Here is a 25,105-nt window from a genome sequence, read left to right as displayed (position 1 = left end):
GACTTCTACTTTTAAAGAAAAGAAAGAAAAAACTGAACTAAACACACTCTAAATCAACTAAGTTTGACTTATTTATAATCTCCTTTAAAAAAAATTGAATGAAAGTGTTTATGTAAGTTATTTAACTTTAAGCAACATTGTTTAATATTTTTGCACTAGATTAACCTTTTTTCCCAATGGAGCATATGACACAGTGTTGCGTAACAAATTAATATCATAAATAAAATATTTTCAAACATTATAAGACCTTTAAAATTAAGTTAATAAGACACTTCAACATCCTTAACAATTGAGTAAATTTGATATAAAATGTTTAAATTTATGTGGAATTGTAAGACTCCACAGAATTATAATAAATAATTCATCTAAATAACTACACATTGTAGATGCTCTTAATAGACTATTTCACCTAAAAACACCGTTTTGTTAAAAAAATGTTACTGAAAAAAATTGCTACAAAAAAACTCTACAATAAAATCATTCGGTAAACCTACATCAACAATAAAATCCATAAGAAACAAGATCTTGGGAAAATTTGATATAAAATCCACATACAATTAGAAAATTTGATACTATTAAAAAGATAACTTATATTGTAATTAAATAATTAAAAGTAAATATATATATATATATATATATATATATAATAAAATTGGGATTCTGCATCAGGATTTAGATGCATAATGAAAGCAGAATTCTGTTAATCTAAAATTTTAAAGAAAAAAAAAGTGTTTTTCGTGAGGTGTAGAAAAATAGAAAGAGGACAAGAGTGTCTTTTTGCCTGTTTTTGAAAAAGTAAGAGGTAGAAAGAGCCTTCAGTGACACGAGAATAACATTTTCCAAGAACGTAAGCCCAACAAAAAAAGAACAAAGCACAAGAAAAAAATTATGTTGCGACGACATTGAATTGAGCACGACCCATGCATGTTGTTCTCACTTCTCACCTCCTTTTTCTCTGAGTTTACATTCCATTTTACTTTCATTTTTTTACAGAAATACCCAATAACAAATTGCTTTCGTTACATATGTAGAAAATTAGATTATAATGAATACTCAACAAAAAAAAAAAAAAACAAAACAATGAAGTAGCCCCTACCAAAAGCCGTCACTAATTTTCGTTAAGGATCTTAAAAGTTGGGTATTTCCTTCCCAACATGATCTATTTTATATCCAAAAATCAATCAAGATTCAAATATACCATTTGGTTAAAAGATACAAACTGCTTGTCAATTGTTGTTGATTAATCAAAACTAAGTTAATTATGATACAATCTATCCTTTTTAATTATAATCAAATAAATTATGATACAAATCATATTTTTAATTTAAACTAAATTAATTACAATACAAGTTATCCTTTTTTAACTCAAATTAGTTGTGATTATAATTGAAATTAATCTGATTATGTTTTATACTTTTAAATAATAAGCAAATCAATTACAATGCAAAATACCTTTTTTATATTAATTTGATGAAAAAAGGGGAAAATGTGAAGAAAAAATGAATGATAAAATTTGCTAAAATTGAAAGATTAGGGACAAAATGTGTAATTAGGCTGAAATGTTTGGATTTATATTTACTCTAAAGTCTAAACTAATAAAGTTATCCTAATATAAATTTTAAAATAGTTATTAGAAAAATGTATAAACTTGTCATAATAACATGTAATGTTTTTTTTACACTAAATCAAACTCTTTAGTTAAATTCATATATAAATTACTAACCAAAATAATTATTCACTTTTTAATATAATTTATTTCATATTTAAAATTAAGACGTGAGTCATGAATTACTTGATTAAAAATCATAAACTATTATCATTTGTGTTAATTAGGTATTTGAATTTGAATCTGAAGTTTATTTTTAGAGGTTGAGTTAAAGAAGAAAATGAACCAAGTTAATTGATGGTTACTGAATCCCAAAGAAAAATGTTAATGGAAACACAAAATCCACCTACCAAAAATAAAAATAAGACACAAGAAAAAAGAAAAAAAAAGTCATCTGAAGACGGCACCATTGAGATTTGAGGCATTGAATTGGACATTTGCAATCCCTTAGTTGCTACTGTTGCTTAGAGAGTGGTGAGGGAGAGATCGAGAGTTTTTCAAAAAATAAAAAAAAGCATTCCTTTTTTTCCCACACTCACACTCACACTCACTCCACTCCATTGAGAAAGTTGGTTGCAGCAGCATGATGGAGGAAGAAGAAGACCAGCAGAAGCTTCCAGATCTGGTGAAGGAACTAGTCCACCGCCTCCTCTCCCAAAACCTCCCCCCAAATTCCCCTCCCCTAAACCCTAACTCCCCCGAATTCCGCAACTCCCTCCGCTACGCCCTCCGCATCCTCTCCAGCCGCCTCACCCCCTCCGTCGCCCCCGACGCCGCCGCCATCGCCGACTCCATCAAGCGCCGCCTCGCTACCCACGGCCACTCCTCCGAAGCCCTCTCCTTCGCCGACCTCTTCTCCAAATTCTCCTCCAAAGCCCAAAGCGTCAACAACAAATTCGCCGTCATCTACCTCCTCAAAATCGTCTCCGAAGATCGCCACACCACCACCGCAACCACCACCCCTCTCCTCCCCAACCTCAGTTTCTCCGAACCTACCTCCAACAAAAAACCCTGGAACGACAACGGCGCCCTCCTCATCTCCAAGGACCCCGAGAACCGCCGCGACGTCGCGTTTCGCGAGTTCGTCGATCTAGTCAAGGAAGAAAACGAGGTGTCGGAAGAGGTTCTCGTCCAAGACGTGCTCTATGCTTGCCAAGGAGTGGATGGTAAGTTCGTGAAATTTGACGGCGAGAGTAAGCGTTATGTGATACCTGATTCAATTAGGGTTCCCCGAGCCACTAGGAGTATGGTTTACAATCTCTGTGAATTGGGGGTTTTGTTTAGAAACGTTAGCGGTTACATTTCGCTGAGTATGGATCGGTTTCCCAATGAAGATGTGGGAACTGTGGGCCAGGCTTTTTGCTCCGCTTTGCAGGACGAGCTTAGTGAGTATTATAAGCTGCTGGCGGTTCTTGAGGCTCAGGCTTCCAACCCGATTCCTTTGGTTTCGGAATCCGCGAGCTCCGGGAACTACCTTTCGCTCAGGAGGCTTGCGGTCTGGGTTGCTGAGCCCTTGGTGAAGATGAGGCTGATGGCTGATTTAGTTGAGAAGTGCAGGGTTTTGCGCGGCGGGGCGATGGCGGGGGCGATTCATTTGCACGCGCAGCATGGTGATCCGTTGGTTCATGAGTTCATGAGGAGGTTGCTGCAGAGGGTGTGTTCTTCGCTGTTTGAGATGGTGAGGAGGTGGGTTTTGGAAGGGGAGTTGGAGGATATCTTTGCGGAGTTTTTCATTGTTGGACAGCCTGTGAAGGCTGAGTCCCTCTGGAGAGAAGGGTATAGGCTCCATGATTCCATGCTTCCTTTGTTTATCTCACCTTCGCTTGCACAGAGGATATTGAGGACCGGGAAATCCATTAATTTTCTTCGCGTTTGTTGTGAGGATCATGGTTGGGCTGATGCTGCGACCGAGGTTGTTGCTGATCATGGAGCAACGGCGAGAAGAGGTGGTTTTGGATATGGAGAAACGGATACCCTTGAGTTTTTGGTGGATGAAGCTTCAAAGAGGATTGATAAGCATTTGTTGGATGTGATTTTCAAGAGGTACAAGTTCAAAGAACACTGTCTTGCAATTAAGCAGTATTTGTTGCTTGGGCAAGGTGATTTTGTGCAGTATCTGATGGATATCGTTGGGCCTGAACTTTCTGAGCCGGCTAACACTATAAGCTCTTTTAAACTTTCGGGATTGCTGGAAACTGCAATTCGGGCATCTAATGCTCAGTATGATGATCCTGAAATTTTGGATAGGCTCAGGGTTAAAATGATGCCACATGAAAGCGGTGATAGGGGCTGGGATGTATTTTCACTAGAATACGATGCTAGAGTTCCACTTGATACGGTGTTCACGGAATCTGTGATGGCAAGGTATTTAAGAATTTTTAATTTTCTGTGGAAGCTTAGACGAGTGGAACATGCGCTTACTGGAGCCTGGAAGACCATGAAGCCAAACTGCATTACCTCTAATTCCTTCACCAGATTGCAACATGCAGTAAAGATGCAGTTAGTTTCGACATTGAGGCGCTGTCAGGTTCTGTGGGTTGAAATCAATCACTTCATTTCAAACTTGCAATATTATATAATGTTTGAAGTGTTGGAGGTATCATGGTCAAATTTTTTGGCTGAGATGGAAGTAGCCAAGGATCTTGATGATCTACTTGCTGCTCATGAAAAATATCTGCATTCTATTGTAGAGAAATCTCTCCTTGGAGAGCTTTCCCAGTCTCTTTACAAGTCACTATTTGTAATTTTTGATCTTATATTACGTTTTCGGAGCCGTGCGGATCGGTTGTATGAAGGTATTCATGAGTTGCAAGCAAGGTAATGATCTTACTTTTTCCTTTGTATACCTATCCACCCTGGAAAACATAAATATATGCCACGTCTGACATTTGATCATGTGCTTGTTTCAGATTCACAGAATCCTCCCTATCCTCTCGAGACAAGAATCAATCACGATCTCGAAAGCAACTAAGTGATAAATCTGCAGAACAAGGATCCTGGATTGCTGATGGGAGAAAAGCCCTAACACAACGAGCTGGTGAATTTCTACGAAATATGGAGCAAGATCTGGATGCAATTGCTAAGGAGTATTCATCATTGCAAGAGGGATTCATTTCTCAATTGCCTGTACAGCAGCATGTTGATCTAAAGTTTCTCTTTTTCCGTCTTGACTTCAACGAATTTTATAGGCGGTTGTGTCCTAGCATGTAGGAAATTTGTGAATAAGGCTGAGGGTCAGGCTGAAGCATTGTTTCTTCAAAAAGACAAGGCATTAAAAGCGTTGCACCCAGCTAACTTCCATTGTGTGTTTGAGTGGAACAATTCTATTGTTGCTAACTTCCTTTGGACCAACAGAATGGGTCATTAATTGACCATATAGGTATGTTGGATGCCATGACTTCCTCAATTTCTTTTTTCCTTCTGTTTTCTATGGAGAATGTGACCTCCTTCTCTACAGGTAGTCACATTTTGTGATTTGCAAGATTGTTTGTTGCAGATATGAAGCTATTAATATTCAATTGGATGCCCGATATGAGTAGTACAGACGTAAGTATCTGAATATCTAATGATTTAGTATTGTTTTTGGCAACTTTTGCAAGCTGTGCTTTCGGAGATTGTTCATTTGTATACTAGATTTTGGTTGAATGAAAATATGAAAATGGGTGTCATCTGAAAATCTAGTTCCTTCGTTCTTGTGTATTTCTTCTGGTATACTATCTCTTCACACTCTGCAGAGTGCTTGATTTTTTTTTGCCTTGTGGCAGTTAATATAAAGCCACAGGTGAATCAAGTAGCAAGATGCTTGCCATGCAATTCAATATACTTTATACACGTCTAAGGTAATATGAAGGAGCTTCTTTTTTATTTTCTATTAGCTCGGTCTCTAGTATTGAAGACTGAAACCTTATTTTGTTATTTTAATGGCGCTTACCCATGAATGATAGAGCTTATTAGTCTGAGTAATTTTGACTCATGCTGAAGTATTAACAGTACTCATATTTCAAATTGGAAAACTGGGTGATGGAAACTTTGTTGCATTGTTTTTAAAAGGATTTCTTTATTCTAGAGATTTACAACATATCCGTATTTATTAGAATTGTTGAATGTTTAGTAGGAAATTGCTGGTTTGGCTGAAAATGTTGGAGCGGTTCAAGCAACTTTAGGTTTTTGGAAATGTTGTGAGAAGGTACAATGTACTGGGTAATGTATTATTTCATAGAGTTTCAGGAATAGAGGGCACTTGATGCAAAATAATAGAATTGTTAAGCCACAGTTTTCCTATTTTGGTATCATTAATCTGCTGACTGTTAACCCAAAAATATATTTTCTCAACCAGTAATATTCTTCATATCATAGTTATTGGTAACAAATTTCTTGAGAATTCTCCAATTTTATCAAGTCAATTGCTTTAACTAGAGTTTTGGGTTAAAATTTGGAAAAAGTATCTTTTGTTGAAGTCTGAGTTAGCTCAATCTATTGCATCTGCAGGAGGTGGTGATACAGGTTGAATTTTTAACTAAGGTTCAATCAAGCTTATGTAATTTATGATTCAGATATTATAATTTCTGATTCTTTTCCTGATATAGATAGATGGGGATGAGGCAATCCCTTTCCCCCTCTAGTAGTAAATTAGTTGTTTGAGCTTCGGTGAGAACAAGAACCAACTTGGTTAGTAATTATCTTGCTGTGTTGCATATGCACTACCAAAATACCTATAATCGCTGTATAAGATCGACAACTGGCTCTTTGTCGATTCAATAAATAATACAAAGAGAGCATATGATAAGCTGATAAGTTGTGAAGACGGATATTGGGAGAAGACCTTAAAAGAAGAAAGTAGTGTAAGTTGCATCAAATCAAGGATATGTATGAGCCTGGGGGAGTCACAAATAGTATGAGAACTTAAGGTGGGGTTATAGCGATTTTTTCTAATAACTGTAGGATGATATCAATGTGTTTAATGTGCATCTTAGAGTCAATGTTATGATGCATGCTCTGTTGTGTGGATGATATAATTCTAGTTGGAGAGATGTGGCGACGAGTTTTAGAGGCACGTATCTTTTTTTTTTTTCGAGTGGTGGAAGTAAGGCAGAGTGTGTAGAATGTAAGTTAAAGCAAGAGGCACATCTATTAGAGGAATGAAGGCATGAAAAAAAAACTATAGGTGAAAGTGAAACTATTAAGAGGTTAATGTTCTGTCTATAACATGATTCGTAATAAAATATCATGGCACTGTTTGATCCATGTAGCCAAGCAACCTCATATAATGAAAAGATTTTGTTGTTGTTCTTGTTGAGATAATGCAGATATGAATGACAGAAACCTATTAGCAAAAATGTCATTGTTGTCCCTTTTCAGTTTTTTTTGTCTTCCGTATTGCGTAAAGCATCATCTTTTACATCACATTCGATTGCTTAAATAATATGATTCGTAATTGTTTAAGCGAAAGGAATAACTATTGACTGTAATGCTGAAAATATCATATCTTGGATGAAATATGTATAGTACGGCAAAGATTGATGCTTTATTTGGAATTTGAGAATGTTTTGGGATATTTATCTCACTCAGATCCTAATGTAATTTGAGCCTTTGAAGAGTGCAAAAAAAAAAAAAAACCGTAAGTGGCCTTCAATAAAAATAACACTTCATACTATGAAAACATACTTTTAACATGGATTCGCATGTTATTAATGGCTCCACATATCAGTTGTCTCTTTGTTTCTTTTAAAGTTAATACGTTTTAATTTTTTGTTGTTGAAAGTTAATACGTTTTAAAAAAAACTTTGTTGATGATGATATTGGCGGAAAAGAATATGAATAAAAAAAACTGTAAATCTGACTAATTCAAGTTATTACCTGGTCTGGTGAATGGTTGAAGGGTCGTTTTATTTTTTACAATTACCTGCTATTGAAGTGTTAAATTTTTATTCATTTTTAAAATATTATATAGTTCTTTTAAAGCTTTGATTTAAAAATATAATATTTATCCTCTCCCTTAATTTCTTAAACTAAACATCCTAACATATTTTTATAGTTTCACCAAAGACTTGTTTGCCTTATCTACAATTTCTCTAATTTACCGATAGGAATTTGTAAAACCACATACATCACATCTCTATTATGTATTTTCAAAGATTCTTTTTCATTTAATTTTTTTTAACTTTAATAAGTTGTTGATTTGAGTTTTGTGAATTAAAAGAAGAGAATTCTATTAAAGGTGACTGATTAGTCAATTTTTTTTAGTAAAGATTAATTATTAATAGATATCTTGTATAAAAAATATACTAAAAAAAAGATTTTAATTAACTTCTTATACTAGTTTAAATGTTAAAAATATGTTTATGATATTATTATTTTTATAAATATGTGGAAATATATAGTAGATTTGTATACATGTATATGAATATCATTTTAATATTATATAAATTAAAAAAATGTGTAAGTATTTTTTGTAATAATTTAAATTTGTAATTTATTGAATAATAATAATAATAATAATAATAATAATAATAATAATAATAATAATAATAAGAGCACATCACTCGAACAAAGACCCATTACATTTAGAGTAAATTAAAGTCATGTGAGAGATGAAACTATTACCCTATTCTTTCTTTTTGTGACAAAATAAATGGTTGAATTTGTTTAACTTAACATCGTGTAAATTACACTCTCCGTGAGTTTATTATAGTGTTTTTCCTCTTATTGGCATCATTGTTGAAAATTGAAATCTATGATATACTTCATTTAACTTACCGTTAAAGAATATTCTTTAAGAAAATTTAAACTATATTTTAAATTAAAATTATACTAAAATATTTTTAATTTACCCAGTTATTCATTCACTCGATGCCCGAATATAATTATTCTTTGATATAAATTGTAATATTTTATAATAAAAAGTTGTAAGAAAATGTGTTGAATATTTTCATATTATTAAAAGAGAAAATTATATCTCTTAAAAAATGACAAAAATATAAGATTTAAATATCTCAAGGTAGGAGAGTGTGAAATATAGTTTGTCATATAACCAAAAAATAAAAATATAGTAAAATGTATTATATTTGCATCTATCAAGGGAAAGAAGTATGTATCTTAATATAAAAAGGGAGAATAATGTAAAGGGTAATTTTTTCATAAAATTTTAAAAAAAATTCAAGAAGAATATAAAGTGGAATAAAGTGTCATGTACTCAAATTTGTTACTAGAGAAAACAATGCTCACATCTTTTAGGGGAAAGAGGCGTAATTTACTCTTAAATTTACAAACACTTTAATTAACTTGCTCTAAGTTACATGTTAAAAATAAATAAAAATGATCTCTAATCTTCTTGATTTTCTTGTGTCATCAATGATTTTCTTAAATTCCTTCGTTTCTTTATTTTCTTTAATTCTTTCTTGTGAGTTTAAAGTTTTAGGCTTTGCTCATTTTTTTACAATACAACTCCGTGTTGGTATTAGTTAGGGAGTGACTCAGACGTATCTTAATCTCTTTAAAGATTAGAAATTTCTCAAATATCTTATATTTTATGATTAATTTGGAGTTTTTTTAGGTTTTGATGTTTATTTATTAAAAAATGTACATTTTGAAATTATAAAACTCCTCTTATATAATAGTAGCTAAAATCAACTTATGTTAGTTTTATAATTTTAGAATAAAAATTTACCATGCCTTAAAGTTGATTTTTTTCTTTTAGTACTTGGGCATTACTAAGAAAATAGCAAGCATTGATGCAGTAATAAAACAGCTGTACGCGCATATGCTTGTTAATTAAAAAGGTGATACAGGACACATTCTAATCTTTTGTCTAAGGTGAATATACCTTGGGAATTTTCGTAATCTGTTAATCATCATCAAACCATTTTTATCCCTTAAGTTACCTACTAGTACACTATTAGGCCGGCCTGAGAGTGTTTTTTGGAGCACTAATCCAAAGGGTACCTGCAATGGCAAATCTCCACAATGCATTGACATGCTCTGGCTAAGCCTATTGGATACTGACACGTGGACCTACCAATATGTTTTCTGGCTCTGGACTATCTAAGAGTTCCAAACCACCTGCGTCACACCCACTTTCCACTTTTGAAAAACCATGGATATCCATTTGTCAATTTTACATTTGGTTGGGATGGTTGAACTATAAGCTTACCAGGTGTATAGAGAGGATGGTTGGACCATTCAGTCGAAAGACCCAGTGCCTGACCAACCTAAGATTTGGGAGAACACTGAAGTTAATCTATTTCAAAAACCAAGATCATATTTTAGATATGCAGGGACATTTGAGAAGAAAATTCTCATCCCCACCAATATTCTTAGTCCTTAAGAAAAAGCATGGAAAATGGTCGAATGAGCAGTACCAGCAACACAATCTCTAACATTCTTTTCAATGTACTCTCTTCTATTGATTGAAATTCATGTAGGTGTCACTAGTTTGGAATGAGAACCACATATTTAGTGAGATTCACATAAATTTCACCTTCACCCAAAAGAAGAGAGTATGTCACAAAGAAAATATGAAAGAGCATGTTGCTAACAAATTTAATGATGAAAAAGAGGATGAAAACTAAATGATGGAACCTGTTTTTCTCCTATCCTCCCTATTTTTCCCCTTCTAGCAAGAACCTCACTTATCATTATGATCATAGTAAATAGTAATTTGGTTTATATTAGAATATGGTGCAAGCAGATATTACATTCCAAAAATGACACAACCTTATTAATTGAAAATGTGAGATTTCTATAAACTTAAAGGAGGCCAAGCACAATATTCAGAACTCAGAGAGTGAACCTATTTCAGAAATCCAAAATATTAAACTTAAACTAGACAAGAAGTTATTTCACAGATCACAGGCATGTAAAATCAGAAACCATGAAATTATGCGGCAAACAAATTACAAATCTAAAATACAATGGTATTGAACTATCTACTGATCATTACTATGGTACAGTTTTCATTCTGTTTTTTTAATCTCAATAAAATTTTGTCAGGACAGAAGGCAAGTCTGTAATTGCAACTAGTTTGTATTTTATGAACAAAACAACTAACTATATTGAATAGTTGATGGTAAAGAACTAGAATATAGATATCTTTGACTTGACAAGTCAAATGGCAGTGCAAAACTTTAACCAAATATTTTCCTCAAAAGCATCTCAAACAGATGAAAAGGGAGGGAAAGGAACTATCCTTCCCAGGACCAGTGAGAAGTATAGGTTTCTCAGTTTTCAGACCTCGGCGCTGTTGAATGGCATCCAACCCTGTGACATTGTCCAATATTATAAAATGAATCTATAAAATTTATGTAAGTTTCTTATAATAAAAACAAGAGATTGTAGTCTTTCTGCTAGAGTTAATTGAACTGTGAGTCTGTTACTGATCCAAGAAGGAGAAAAGAATGATACATATTGTAAATTGTAACAACAATGCTGAACCTCTACTGAAAGCCTCACCTTTCCAATTAATCATCCATCTTCCTGCTATGGATTAGCGATAACAGTAATGGTTACACATACATTTTATTTGATTAATGATATATAAACACTTATACCAAACACCTTGTTAACACCCATCATTTTTCTTTATCTTCCTTTCTTTTTATCACCTCTCATGTCTATATTTTTTCCTCTTCTCTCTCTAGGTGTTAATTAGCACCCAAGAGTCCATGAATTATTTTCAATTTTATTCGCACACTTCTATCAATGGATAGCCACTATATGGCACTCAGAAGTCTTCACCTTGTACACACTACCAGCTGAAATAAGCAAAAAATTTACAAACTAGTGATGATTTATTCTTTTTCACACAAGAAGGCCACATAATCATCTCTCAAAAAGATTGTTTTCTTTTCCTTTTTAAGAGAATATGAATAATCCATAATGCATCCACGTTAAGAAGTCACTTGAATGACCTAGACCATCTAATCATCATCTATCCCTTTATTCATCCATAAACTGAATCAGTAACACAAAAAAACATTTAAATGTCACCATCGAGGTACGCAGAAACAATTAACAAAATGGTTAATTTGATAGCAATTATGATTGTGCTATATATAATAGTATTTGGCATTACCACTAACGGGAGAACAAGAGCGTATCAAAACAGCAGCTCCAGCTCCTTCCTTGTCAGCAACAACACACACCGCATGGTTGCATACGCAATACCCTTGCGTTTCACTTTTCAAAACTTGACTAACCAAATACTTCGTTTGATGCAACACCGGCTCTAGTTATTTATTTTGTTAACATAAACCAACCTAATCAACTTTAGATTAATATATTTTAGAAGTTGGAACTTAAACTTTTCTTCAACTTTTTTTCTGTTAATCTTCTCCATTCAATTTGATATTAATTCAAACTATTGTTACCAAGTTTCTTAATTTAGTCATATTTAATATACATTTTTTATATATATTTTTGAGTAAAATAAGTTAACGAGATTTATACAATCATAATGATTGAAAAATTAAATATTACATAAAATAAGCATTTAATCATTAAAGAATACTGCACTATTTTTTTATCGGTATATACTGCACTATTATCTTTTTGGAGTATGTTCACAAGAAAAGTTTTTTTAAGTTGTTATTAAGAAGTGTTGAATTTAGTTAGATTATCAATATGGGAATAATTTTTGAAAACATTTTTCTTAACTTTATATTCAATTTTGTACCTCAAAATCAAAACATAAAAAAATCAAATGAAATCGACTAGAATACTTAATCAATCGAGCCTTGAAATCTGATACTAAAAACATTATCATTAGATAGCATTTGTTTCAATTATAATAATATCACATCCTCAAAAGATTGATAAATAAGAACGCTTTTTTTAGTAGATTTTATTAAAATCTAATATTCACAATAATATTTTTTAAAAATTTAAATAATAATTATAAGTAAGGGAAAAACAAAGTTATAATTAAGTTTTTACTTTCTCATGAAAAGATCAATTAAAATAAGACAATATACTATTTTCATGAAATAAACAATATAGAAATGTTTAAATTGTTTTCCCCGAAAAATTAGTGTTTTATCATTTTTGGTCGCTGTAATTTTTTTTTCATCTTTTGTCCTTATAAATTTGTATTTTTTTAGTCTCTTTAACATTCAAAATTTTCATTTATAATTCCTATAAATTTATGTTTATAGGATCAAAATTAGAAAAGTATAAATTTATCAAAATTAAAAATGGACAAAATATTTGTTAACAAAAATTAGAAAATGTAAACTTATCGACATTAAAAACGATTATTTTTTTTTTACAGAAATTTAAATTAAAAACATACAAGTTACAAAACTAAAAACATATATGTAAGCGTATAAAAAACACTCCTATATTTTAAGATGAGTGTCTAAAGTCTAAAAGCTTGATTGAAGCAAAGAGTTGAAGCATGGGAAGAATCCAAAAAAGAAAACCCTAGGGAACCTTCTCGGGCTTTGGTTGGTTGGTGAAGAAAGTGTACCCAAAGCAACATCAACATTCTAGACCCTTCCTTTTCATTCTAGACCATTCCACACACACTCAACACATATAATAATAATCATCATAGTTCATAACCCTCACCCCAATCCAATTATTATTAATCACTAAGGAACTCTCCCAGAAAAGAGGCATCAGTTGCAATGGCTCGTTACGGTGAGGGCGACAAGCGGTGGATCGTGGAGGACCGCCCCGACGGCACCAATGTCCACAACTGGCATTGGTCCGAGACCAACTGCCTCGACTGGTCCAAGACCTTCTTCACCAGCCTCCTCACTAACCTCCCTATCCTCGACGGCGAGGGTAACCTCTTCCTCAAAACGACGTCGCTTCGCTCCCTCGACGGCGAGGCCTACATCAATGTCCGAAAGGGGAAGATCATCCCCGGCTACGAGATCAGCCTCACTCTCAATTGGCAGGGAGAGGCCAAAGACACCCTGGGAACCTCTCTTCTCAAGGTCGACGGCACCGTCGAGATCCCCTACATCTCCGACGAGAACGCCGACGAGGATCCCGAGGTTAGGGTTACTGTCGACGACGAGGGACCGGTTGGAAAGAGGATTAAGGATGCCATGGTTTCCAAGGGGAAGCCCTTGATCTTGGAGAAGGTTAGGGTTTGGGTGCAGAGCATGGCCAAAGGAGGTCCTGTTAAGGACGAATTGGAACCCAAGAAGGTTGCGCCGTCGTCGTTGTCGCCGTCTCCGGCGGCGACAACGACAACGACGACTCCGACGACGACGAAAACAACGGCTGCTGCGCCGAAGAAGGAGGAGAAGAAGGAGAAGGTGAAGAAGGGAAGGAAGAGTATTAGCATGACGGAGAGGTTTAATTGCAGAGCTAAAGATTTGTTTGAGATTTTGATGGATGAGAATAGGTGGAAGGGTTTTACACAGAGCAATGCGAGGATTAGTAAGGAGGTTGGGGGTGAATTTAGCATTTTCGATGGGTCGGTTACTGGAACTAATTTAGAGTTGCAGGAGGGTAAGTTGATTGTTCAGAGATGGAGGTTTGGAAGCTGGAATGATGGAGTTCAATCCACAGTAAGTGTTTTTGGGTTTTGTATTAAATGGTTAGAAAAAAATAATGATTTTAATCATAAATGAGAATAATGTGATTATCTGTGTTTATTTGCAGGTGAGGCTTGAGTTTGAGGAGCCTGAATCGGGTGTTACGGTTGTTAAGCTGACACATACTGATGTGCCTGAAGAGGATAGGTGAGTGTTTGATTGAGAATTTGGGAATGGTTTGGGGAAGTTTTGTTTTTGTTTTCTTTTGTTTGGTTTGTTAAGGTGGTGTGATTTGTTCTTGAATCTGTATTACAGGTATGGGAATGCTACTGTGGTGGAGAACACGGAAAGGGGGTGGCGGGATCTTATTTTCCAGAGGATACGTGCTGTTTTTGGTTTTGGAATTTGAGATTTTTCTGATTGTGTTTCCTGCGTTGTAGAATTCGCTGATTTTGACATTTATTAGTAAGGAACGATTAATGGATGATTGAGATTATTGGATATTGTGGATTGCAATGCTTTCTGCTTCTGCATCTTTAATACTTTATGCATCTGTGGTTGTGCTATTTGGCATGCTTGGTGTGAATGTTGTTTGTGATTAGTGACTTTTGTCATACAATGATGAATAAGTTGAAAATTGACAAGTGACCTTGCTTTAAATCTGCATCTCACACACTGTTAGAGAGGATTATTTTATTATGGATAGCAAATTTTCTTTCCCGCCTACATGTTTTTAATTTATATTCATATATCATTGTAATGGCTAAGGTTCATGAACTATCCTGGTATGAGACAAAGGGATTGTTAGCCCGCTTGTGACTTTGCTAACTCACCTTGAACTTGGAATGAAGTACAATTGTTTCAAGTCTGCTGAAAATGATTGTCTGGGTCATTTTAAGAATATGATTCAGTGCGTTTTTTGGCGGAAGTCGTGATACTGAATACTTTGTAGGTCAAGGAGATTTGAATATTTATAGCTATGCTTTCGATTCAATATGGTGGTTGTTCTGTTTCTCTTGTTGGTATTTGTTCCCAAGTTGAGGCATTGGCTTCGCTTCCAAAAATTGGGACATTGTTTAGCCAATGTGAGTTCTGTGGCATTTGGATTTGCACTTCTATAACTTTCTAGGTTCACCCTTAAGCTCCAACTTTTTAAGATTTGGAAGCTTTCTGCGAGTATTTCCCAGTGAGTATCTGGTGTTTCGTTAGAAACCATTTGACCCATGTCGTTTTGAAGCTACCGAGTAGCTTTTAACGTTTTTAATGTGAAAATAAATACCAAACGCCCTGTTAATCAGGATCAATCACGAGTTCATTTGGTTTGGTGGTAGAAAATCATTGTGAGTTGACCACAAAAGCAATTATTTGTTGCTTCTAAAAATTATGGTGAGTTCAACTCACTACCAATTCAAATACGCTTACTAATTGAACGCTTAAAATCGGTGAAAAAAACTATGGTACTACTAATGTAGCAGAAGCAGACAATGTGCCATTGTGGATTGTGTGGCTTTTTGCCTGGTGATAAAATGTGGTCGCCCTTTTATGTCAATGTTGCAGTTTGAATGTCTGTGCTTCACGGTGTTGTAGCATCTGCGTAGCAAAGCATTTGAATCTTGCGGTCTAGTCTTAACTCTCAAGTACAACTATTTTTAGGTTTCGATGGTTATGACTGCTAGTGTCTGCCTCAGCTGGTTTCAATATCAAACTGTTGGCTACGCGTTCTGTCTTACTTCGGGTTTGTAGGGTCGATTCTGTTTATTTCGCTCGTTCTGTTTGTCAATACGAAGTTATGCAGTTTTTGATGATTCAATTGATCTCAGTGCCTATTTTACAAAACGTATGACTAAGTCTTTTTATAGAGACACGGATTAATTTGAAAACATATTTTAATCTGTCAGCTTAATAATCGCGTTAAAAATTAATTTATAACTCGTTGAAAACGAATACGCAAAATATCAAACCAGTCAACCTTTCAGTATTTGGTTCTGGTAAAATAGCATAGCATAGTAAAAGTTATATGATAGATACAAAATTCGTTTTGGGCAAGTTATTTCTTGACTTCATGAAAATACGTACATCTAAATGAAAAATCCAAGGGTAATACAATGAAAGCCAAAAAAATGTATTGGAAAAAAAATAGACGTCGCCTGAGAGATTCGAACTCTCGCGGGGAAACCCCATGTACTTAGCAGGCACACGCCTTAACCACTCGGCCAAAGCGACGTTATTGAAAGAATATTCCTTATATTTTAAATTATAGCGAATTCATATATAGATATATATATATACGCGAAGTTTCCAGTGCCACTAACGGTCTACACGTGATTTTTCATCCAAAAGCTTATTGAGCTCCTTTCTTCGGTTTATCTTTACTTCCTTTGAAGGTTGTAGTTCTTTTTTTATAAAAAAAAGTTGAATCCAACTCTTTTTAAAGTGAATAAAAGCTATTATTAAAAAATTAATTGTTAAAAATTATCATAAAATAAAGTTCTTGTGTCTTGTGGGATGCAGTTGTTAGTGTGCTTCCTTCCAAACTCAAAGTGGTGTGATTGAGCGAAAACAATTGTTATTTGGTATAAAAACCCCCACTTTTTTTTCCCCTCTAAATCTCTAATGGTTGAGAGGGAGGGAGAAACAGTGAGCATCTTCCTTTTCCACTTAAATTTCTTTCAGCTATGGTACACAGTTCCATTAATATATATATATGATACACAGCTACATGCGGTTGCCAACATGAAAAATGTTAAAGAAAAAAAAGTAAAAACATTGGAAGATTAGTTTCTTCAATTGTAACTTCTTTCTTTCTTCTTTTTTTTTTTTTGTGAGGTGGGGTGGGGGGTTGAGGGAGCAAGAAAAATAAAATAGAAGAATCATAAATACTTTTGGATCATTTCTTTGACTTCCTCAATAACTAGCCAGGCCTTATGGCCTCCAATGACTTCTTCTTTCATCTCTCCATCTTTCCACAGCTGCAAAGATTTCACATTTTCGTTTTATTTTCCCATACTAAGATATCTAAACCAACCTTTGTAATGGCAAGAATTATTTTTCCATTTAATGTTATCGTATAGAAAAAGGTAATTTAATGGGAGACGCACCTGAATTGTTGGCATTTTCTGCAATGCGGGACAACAAAATAAATAACAGTCAAAAAGAGCACACGAAATTATGTATGTAACAAACACATAGTTAGCAGAAATAATTAAGAATGAAAATTCATACTTACAGATATGTTGCCACGCTTGACTAGAGTCTGAGGTACTTTATTCACATCCACGAAATAAAATTTGACTCTGAAACAGTGCCAAAATAAGGAAAACAAATGAATTAGTAACATTAGTTTGCTTAGGATTAACAGAGACATTGTATTTCATACTTGAATTCGCAGTACTGGTTAATCTTATAGTTGAAGGCTTGGAGAACATCATTTTTAAAGATGTAGCAAGGCAGAATTGACTTTAGTTTAAATTAGTTTTGAAAGAATATCTGTTTAAATAAATTAAAATCTTAAGAGCCATCTAATTGAAGAAGACACAATGAGTATGAGTAGTTTACTTGTCTTGATATTCAGGGGCTAATTTTTCCAACTTGGGCTTCAAATAGATGCATTTCCGGCACCAAGTAGCCATCCTACATTTACAAAAAATAAAACAAGTAATCAAATGACCAAGTCTACCCGCAAAATTCCATAGCACTCTAATTATAATTTAAAAAATAAACTCATTTTAGTCTTGTAAAGGTAAAAAAAAAAAAGAAGTTATAATTCTAGTTCTTCAAAGCATTTTGATATCACTTTTTATGATTGAATTACAGAATTGGCGTTAATTTTATTTAGAGGATCGAAATTGGCATTACGTTTTAGAAGCTAAATGTTGTCTTTATTCTTAACCTTGTGACATGTAAAAATTAGAGTGAAGCACCAATTTGGTTTTTTTGAAAGTGTTAAAAACTAGAACAAATCACCATTTTGGTTCCAAACAAGCACTCATTATACAAACTAAATAGTTAGTTATCATTCAACCCTTAACTTAATTATTTATCACACTCTACTATCCATAGTAAAATAAAGTTCTTTGTTATATATATATAACTTATTAGTTATTTTCAATTTTTCTTTTAAGTTGAAATTTCGTTTTTTCCCTCCCAAAAATCTGCTTTGTTAAAACAATTACTTTTAATCTTTGAATTTTACTTTAATTTTTTTTATCTCAAATACTTAATTTCGAAAAATAAATATTTCTAATTTTTAAAATCTGAGTTATTTACATTTTCTACTTATTCATTTGAATTAATATTATACATTATTTTATAGTAATAATTAGACAAGGTGTATTTAATTGGCAAACAAATCCTAAGACATTACGAATTTATGATAGTCGAGTTCCCAAAATATCCCAGCACCAATCATATGTTCAAAATATCTAGCTACAGTGACTGCACCGCTCTGCACATTATCCTCTATTTAATATTTACAGCCAGCCAGCCAGAATAGGATAAAGAAGAGAAAAAAAATGGTAATATCACCTCATATTTTAAACATACTTTAGAACTACTAGTTGGAGTGAATATGCGCATAATGGTAGGTGAAATTAACTGCAAAATGGGTACGATGAAAATCAAACAAATCTAAAATTGAATTCAACAAAGAAGAATGTATACAGAGTGTGAATTATTAAAATTTTACATTTAAAATAATTTCTAATTAGTTAGTGTGTAATTATAAAAGAAAAAAGTTATACAAAAGATGGAGAGAGAGAGAGAGAAGTACCAACCAATCAATGAGGATAGGCTGTGAGTTCTGCTGGGCATGAACAAGAATTTGATCAAGCTGCTCAGAATCATTAATTTCTTCCATCTCCAATTCACTCGGTCTTGACAAATCTGGCCACATAGCTTCCACACGAAAATTCCTCCTTTTAATAATCTTCCCTTCACTCTTTCTGCTTCCAACCCATATGTTCCCACAACCACTCTTGTGAGAGAAAAAATAGCCCCTCCCACTGACCAAGTACTGTGGGCACTGTTGATCTCTCTGGTAAACCTCTCCGTAGAGAAAATGAGAATACGCGCCTATAACAGACATACCCTTTTGCTCAACAAGCTTAAAATTTAGATCTTTCAATAACAAGACACAACAAGGTGATGATGAAAATGGTTTTCTCTAATGGGTTGATTGCCAGGAAAAAAGGAATAGAATCATTCTTGGTGGTTTGTTAAGTTTAGGGGACAAAGCATGTAGTTAGTTTGTTGGTCTGATATTCTGTGAAGCGGGTTGGGGGGAAAAGAAGAATAAATGATGAAAATGAAAAGAAAATAGTTTTGATTGTTTAAAAAACTAGGAAACATGGCTCAAGCCCAAGGCTTATCCGCAAGGTGTGCACAGCCACAGCTTTGGAAGGATTGGGGAGGAAATGTATTCATCGGAAGGGTAAAGAATAATGGGCCCACGCATTAAGGATAAAGCTCGAATACCTTGGTATTTTATAATTCAGACACTATATTTGTGTAGGAAAATGATGCATGCTTCATGCTATTTCTCGTATATATTTTGTTACAATTTGAGTTTTTGCCTTCACTTAACCTTAGAAAATTGGTTGGTTTGAATGGTAAGAATTTTTTTTTTTTTCACAACAGGTAAGAATTGTTTTCATTTGTATACTTTAATTTCATGTATTATATTATTTGATATAAATTTTTTAACAAACTTTCTCATACCAAAGAATGTGATACCTTATAAGTTAAATTTGTTTGACTGAATATTCATGGTTGATTTGATAACAATCTAATAGTAGATGATTTGATAGATTCAAAAATTATTATTAAGATAGTTTTTCATATCATCTTAAAATTTAAGTTTGAATTCAATTTAATTTAATAAAATTAGTTTGTATGTTGAGGGTTACCCACCAATGTGTTATTTTACTTATATATTTTAATTTCATCATATTATTAGTTAATATAAGATCTCCAACATAAAAAAAGAAAGAAAAAAATAAAAGTAAGAAAGTGAAAAAAATGGAAGGATTTATCTTTAAATTTCTTTCTTTCTGCCTCCTTATGTGTTATTCAGTCTTTTGTTTGTTTGTAAATTATAATTTTTTTATCAAAATATTTATTCTAAAAAATGAGTGACCAAAATAAGAAATACTTTTAGGATTATTAAGGTATATTTGTTGTTTTTTAGAATGAGTATTTTGACAAGTTATAACTTCAATTTTCTTTTAAAAAATATATCCAAGGAGTAACTTAGTAAATATTATTTCTAAAAAATAAGTAAATATACATTAATAAATATCTATAATTTGTTTTTTGTACTTTTTCCAACATGGAGCAATTCATGTATGAGCATAACACTTGTAAACACAACCAACTAAATTTCCATAATATATTAAAATAATAATGAAATTGTTTTGAAATTCATACGTTTTTTAAATACCATCTTACAAATTTAGTAAGCTGTGCTATAATTATGAATACTGGGCCGATGGAAGAATCACTTGAAAGTTGAAACCATATATTCCCTAATGTTGTTTTCTTACAGACAAAAAAAAATAGAAGACGAAATATGTTATTTAAAAGGCCTTGTAATTTTTTTGTTAGATTCTATATATTGCAACGAAATATGTTATTTAAAAGGCCTTGTAATAATAATAATACGATGATGATGACTGATAAGAGTGAAAGTTGTTATTTGCGATTTTAAATTTATATTTTTTTTATTCACTTAGTGATTTTTAAATAAAAAATACGGTAATCATTTTTAGTTGTCACTAAACATAATCAACCAAAAATAACATTTAATCATATTAAAATTTAAAAGTCAATGCAACACTAACGTTTTTAATAGAAAAATGAAAAAATTATAAAAATAATATATTTCCAAAACATAAAAGACCAAAATGAAAATTTAAAATTTAATGTACATAAACAAAATGAAACAACTGTAAAACACAATTACCAAAAGTAAGCCTATTTTAATATTTCTAAACTAAATTTACTGTTAGTTTTGACACTTTTAAATTGCTGGCTTTTTTTTCTTGGTCCAATTATTGTGGACTGTGTTGACTCCATGTGAACTGCATTGGGCCGAGCCCAACTAATTTAAACAATAATTTTACTAGTCAAATATGTAAAGTTATTTTGACCATATGTTAGGCTTGTCTTATATTTTAACAATCTTGATAGTTATTACATGCAGGTTAAAGGTTCACTACGAGAAGTGTGATCATCAATTTCTAGGGACTTAGAAGAATGACCTTATGCTAGAGAAGAAATAACTTCTTTGTTGTTGTTTTTTTTGTATAAAATGATTGAACGGCAATTGGTCAAGATGGTCCTAATTTCATAATTGATTCGTTTTTCAGGTTCATAAATGGGCAAAGAGAGCAGGTAGGGGTGCATATGCTTAATAAGTAAGTTTGCTTCAAATGGAAGAACAGAAATACTAGTAATTCTCGGCATGCTTTCTGGGACTCACTGCACTGCAAAGCATGCCTTGCTCTATCTCTTAGAAAATAATCGGGTTGGTGGATCATGTGACAAGACCAGTCTCTTTATTTTTCCTTAAAGTCTCCAAAGTAAAGGCCAAAGGTTCACTAAATTGATGTTTGATTTGATTGTTTATTTATTTTTTTGAAAATAATTTTATTTTAAAAATTTAGAAAACATATATCAAAAAAAATATTTTAAGATGTCATTATATTTTTATTTCTTCAGAAAATATTGAAACCATTCATGTGTTATTTCTAGTTTTGAACTTATTTTTTGAAATTTTTTAGCGAAAATATTTTAAAAAATTAAAAAAAATTATTTTTACTCTTATGTTTTTGTTTTCATTTTTCTTTCAAAATAAAAAAAAAACACTGGAACCAAGCCACATCTAAATATTCTTAAATTTCTAATCTTATAAACTCACAAATTAACTACTTTTTTTTTTCCTTTTTCTGATCAAAGGAGAACTGTGTTCTTAACTTATTATATAGTACGACGCACGCTTGGTCACATGAGTTGTGGACTGGTTGAAACAATCCAACGGTGCAAAAGAAAGTGATCGGGTCACCTAGGCATACATACGTGTTTAATTTCCAAGCAAGCGATCATGTTATGTTTTTTTTTTTTCAAGTGTCCATGCTTAAAAGCATGGTAAAAAATATAAAAAGTAAACACAGTAAAAAAACACAAAGAAAAAGAGTAAAATAAACAAATAAAAAAATTATATCGATAAAGTAAAATTACAAATTTAATCCCTTATTTGTTCTAAATTTATAATTTTGATTTTCTTATAATTTAATTCACGAATTTAGTCTATATACGTGTTCTGTGTGCAATCTTATCATTTTAGAATTAGTAAAATAATAAATTAAATTATAAAAGAATCAAAATTATAAATTTAAATCAAATAAAAAAACCAAATTTACATTTTTACTTATCAATAATATTATCCAGATTGAGATGACATTCATAAAAAAAATTTACTAATTTTATTAATAATAAATTTTCATCAAAAAATAAAATCACTTTTTAGTAGAAAGTTTCTTCCCAATAATTTTTTTTGTCCCGTATCTAATTTGAATGACTTGTTGGTCGAGTCTGTACGTGTTTGGTTGCTGGCCCCAAATGATGGATTCCAGTTGGGATTTGGGTGTTAGTTTTTCTGAAGCACATTATTTGTCTTTTTATATTTTGGGTAGAATAGCAATAACCTCATTTCTACAATCGCCATCCGTTGCCATGTGGAGGTTCACAAATCTCATACGTCTTTAATATTTTACATTTTTACTCACATGGTTCCTTTCCGCTCTAGTAGACATTTATGACTAACCTTTACTTTTTATTTTAGATAAAAATCTATTTGTATGTCTTTTACAAAACTAGTACAATAAAAAAAATAAAAAATAAGTATCTGAAAAATAGAAGCAAAAAAGTGAATAATTATAAAAATTCGATCCTGTATAAATAATATGGTTCTATTTTATTGGTATTCTACAGATTTTATTAACAAGTCTATAAATATTTAGGATTTAAATATATTATTAGTTCAGGTAATTTATTTTTTTTTCATTTTATTTTTGTATTTGTCCTTAAAAGATATGATTATTTTATTTTTCGTTTTTGAAATGTTTTAAATAATATTTTTTTACTGTTTAAAACATTATTTAAAATACTTTAAAGATAAAAAAATAAAATACATATTTTACAAAAATTAAATTATAAAGAACAAAAATATATTTAAATCAATATTTAGCTCCAAAGAAATTTTTGTTGCCACGAATCGACTCCCGCGAAAGCCATGTATGACAAATGTGCCGATTTCAGCTGCATTCCCAACTTCTGTTTTTTCCTTAAATATGTAGAGTATTTTGATTTTGGTGAAATGTACAAGAGTTAATTCGTAAAATTCCATTTCCTTTTCTTTTCAGTAATGAAGAGGGATCCAAAGTCTCCAAAGAAAACAAAAACCCAAGCTAAGTATATTCTATTCGGAGTACAAATACCTAAACATATAAGGATTAAGATTGAGCGTAAATGTGTAATAAGTTCTTATGCATATTAGATAAATCAGTTAATGAGTTAATTAGTTAGAGGTTGATTAGTTTGTTAGTTAATCTTTGGTGTACTGGTATTCAAGTACAAACTTAATGACAGAAAACACGTGCTTGTTGTGATAAAACCTAGTTTCCCTAACTTTTTGGTAGGCATAGTTTTCCCCAACTTATGTAACAAACTCTAAAGTAAATGAAGTCGTGCAACATGAACTGTACTTTTTATTAAACCCATAAATGTGAGAAAACAACTAGTGAACATACGAAGAACTTATGATATGGAAATGGAACCGAACATTGGTCTATCATAAGGAACTATTCCATCACCACAATTTAGTCTGGCATAAAGAGTTCCATCTATCATAATGTGACAAATTATGATTCAAATTATTTTGAGAAAGACATTAGATTTAATGGTTAATTGGTTACAGGAAATATGCTGGGAAAAAAATAAGGTTAAATGTTTATACACTAATAATATAAAATAATTTTATATTATTATTTAATTATAATTTTTTTTTAAATATTTATTTTAAAAATGAATAAACCTATCCATAATGAATTATAATCGAATAACTATATAAAATTTTTTACTATCATTATTTAATTCTTTTCCTAAAAAAATTATAAAAAGCAATCATTTGGATCAAAATACTAAATTGGAAAACTGTTTTGCCTAACATTGATCTAAGTTTTTTTTTTTCAATAGAATCTCGAAGAAAACACATGCTTCTTGAAATTGCAAAAAGTCAAAATGGCAAGGGACTAGGAGAAGTTCCCAAGAATTTTGCTACAAGGAAGTCTCGTGTATATATATAGTACAGTACTCCATTATTAGTAAGTAACAACCCTTCTGGTAAAAGAAAGATCCAATGAATTAATGTCATATTCATTCAAAGATGTCCAAACATTTATTTTAGTTAGGTCTGATTGCTTTGATTAATCAGAAACCCCCCTAATATAACCCTAATTAACTAAATAAGATTAAATTTCAAAGCACATTTCACTGATTCCTTAGAAAATAAAGTTTGAGTTTTTTTTTTTTTCGATTGATTCCATATGTTATGCCGTTTACAGTGTTGCAATCTAGGACAAAAGAAATGAAATGAACTCGCGCCATGTGTTCACGATTAGGTGGGTATGTGTAGTGTAGCAGGATAAGACAATGATCACAATGCAGCACTTTGCGTACACGTGTTTGACAAAAAAGAATTGTAAGGAGTCAACGACTACATACAGATCTATACACACTACAAAGAGTGATGACAGAGTTCGAAGGAATTGCAATTGAAAGTCATTTGGTTTGGCATGCATGATCTAAAAGTTGGGACAGTTGTAGAATAATGTTTCTGTCGGTGGAAAGATTTTGGTGAATGAATGTGACGCAAGTTTAATGCAGCATCCTGCCAGTACAGTAGTGCGCCAAAAATCAATCACCGGTTTGTGAGAAATTAACAAGAATGAAAAATACA

General features: G+C 32.3%; 3 protein-coding genes and 1 non-coding gene across 21 annotated transcripts; 2 read left to right on the top strand and 2 right to left on the bottom strand.

Moving 5' to 3' along the window:
* Nucleotides 1-1,996: 1,996 nt before the first annotated feature.
* Nucleotides 1,997-6,942, top strand: LOC100784710 (gamma-tubulin complex component 3). Of its 18 annotated transcripts, none has more exons than XR_005890772.1 (6): nucleotides 1,997-4,423; nucleotides 4,516-4,985; nucleotides 5,103-5,152; nucleotides 5,371-5,445; nucleotides 5,718-5,792; nucleotides 6,095-6,942. XR_005890772.1 is itself a non-coding variant. In XM_003521175.5 (2 exons), exons 1-2 carry the CDS (start codon nucleotides 2,190-2,192, stop codon nucleotides 4,814-4,816), a joined length of 2,535 nt encoding a protein of 844 aa, XP_003521223.1. In that variant the 5' UTR covers nucleotides 1,998-2,189; the 3' UTR covers nucleotides 4,817-5,887. The 18 variants fall into 18 exon arrangements, 1 of the variants encoding a protein (XP_003521223.1); XR_001387528.3 differs by having other exon boundaries at nucleotides 1,998-4,423; nucleotides 5,064-5,152; nucleotides 5,721-5,792; XR_001387526.3 differs by having other exon boundaries at nucleotides 1,998-4,423; nucleotides 5,064-5,152.
* A 6,036-nt stretch (nucleotides 6,943-12,978) lies between these two features.
* On the top strand, nucleotides 12,979-14,592 carry LOC100784184 (activator of 90 kDa heat shock protein ATPase homolog). Its single transcript, XM_041014060.1, has 3 exons — nucleotides 12,979-14,124; nucleotides 14,219-14,298; nucleotides 14,407-14,592. Exons 1-3 carry the CDS (start codon nucleotides 13,228-13,230, stop codon nucleotides 14,498-14,500), a joined length of 1,071 nt encoding a protein of 356 aa, XP_040869994.1. The 5' UTR covers nucleotides 12,979-13,227; the 3' UTR covers nucleotides 14,501-14,592.
* Nucleotides 14,593-16,232: 1,640 nt separating this feature from the next.
* On the bottom strand, nucleotides 16,233-16,314 carry TRNAS-GCU (transfer RNA serine (anticodon GCU)). Its single transcript has one exon. It is a non-coding gene; the product is annotated as a tRNA-Ser (tRNA).
* A 346-nt stretch (nucleotides 16,315-16,660) lies between these two features.
* Nucleotides 16,661-19,382, bottom strand: LOC100783648 (thioredoxin-like 3-1, chloroplastic-like). The gene is made up of 5 exons (NM_001252872.2): nucleotides 18,864-19,382; nucleotides 17,647-17,721; nucleotides 17,318-17,384; nucleotides 17,190-17,207; nucleotides 16,661-17,060 (listed from the first exon to the last, which is right to left on the bottom strand). Exons 1-5 carry the CDS (start codon nucleotides 19,172-19,174, stop codon nucleotides 16,962-16,964), a joined length of 570 nt encoding a protein of 189 aa, NP_001239801.1. The 5' UTR covers nucleotides 19,175-19,382; the 3' UTR covers nucleotides 16,661-16,961.
* Nucleotides 19,383-25,105: the final 5,723 nt, after the last annotated feature.

Source organism: Glycine max, chromosome 3, assembly GCF_000004515.6.
Source record: "Glycine max cultivar Williams 82 chromosome 3, Glycine_max_v4.0, whole genome shotgun sequence".
Classification (NCBI taxonomy): Eukaryota; Viridiplantae; Streptophyta; class Magnoliopsida; order Fabales; family Fabaceae; genus Glycine; species Glycine max.
This window is presented reverse-complemented; position numbering and strand designations above follow the sequence as displayed.

What these genes read in the sequence shown, in the direction of transcription:
- LOC100784710 (XM_003521175.5), top strand. Translation starts at nt 2,190, where the DNA reads ATGATGGAGGAAGAAGAAGACCAGCAGAAGCTTCCAGATCTGGTGAAG. An exon ending in ATTCATGAGTTGCAAGCAAG is followed by an intron (nt 4,424 to 4,515) that starts GTAATGATCTTA and finishes TGCTTGTTTCAG; the next exon opens with ATTCACAGAATCCTCCCTAT.
- LOC100783648 (NM_001252872.2), bottom strand. Translation starts at nt 19,174, where the DNA reads ATGTCTGTTATAGGCGCGTATTCTCATTTTCTCTACGGAGAGGTTTAC. An exon ending in CAGCCTATCCTCATTGATTG is followed by an intron (nt 17,722 to 18,863) that starts GTTGGTACTTCT and finishes TTGTAAATGTAG; the next exon opens with GATGGCTACTTGGTGCCGGA. An exon ending in GCCCCTGAATATCAAGACAA is followed by an intron (nt 17,385 to 17,646) that starts GTAAACTACTCA and finishes GCACTGTTTCAG; the next exon opens with AGTCAAATTTTATTTCGTGG.
- LOC100784184 (XM_041014060.1), top strand. Translation starts at nt 13,228, where the DNA reads ATGGCTCGTTACGGTGAGGGCGACAAGCGGTGGATCGTGGAGGACCGC. An exon ending in ATGATGGAGTTCAATCCACA is followed by an intron (nt 14,125 to 14,218) that starts GTAAGTGTTTTT and finishes GTTTATTTGCAG; the next exon opens with GTGAGGCTTGAGTTTGAGGA. An exon ending in GATGTGCCTGAAGAGGATAG is followed by an intron (nt 14,299 to 14,406) that starts GTGAGTGTTTGA and finishes TCTGTATTACAG; the next exon opens with GTATGGGAATGCTACTGTGG.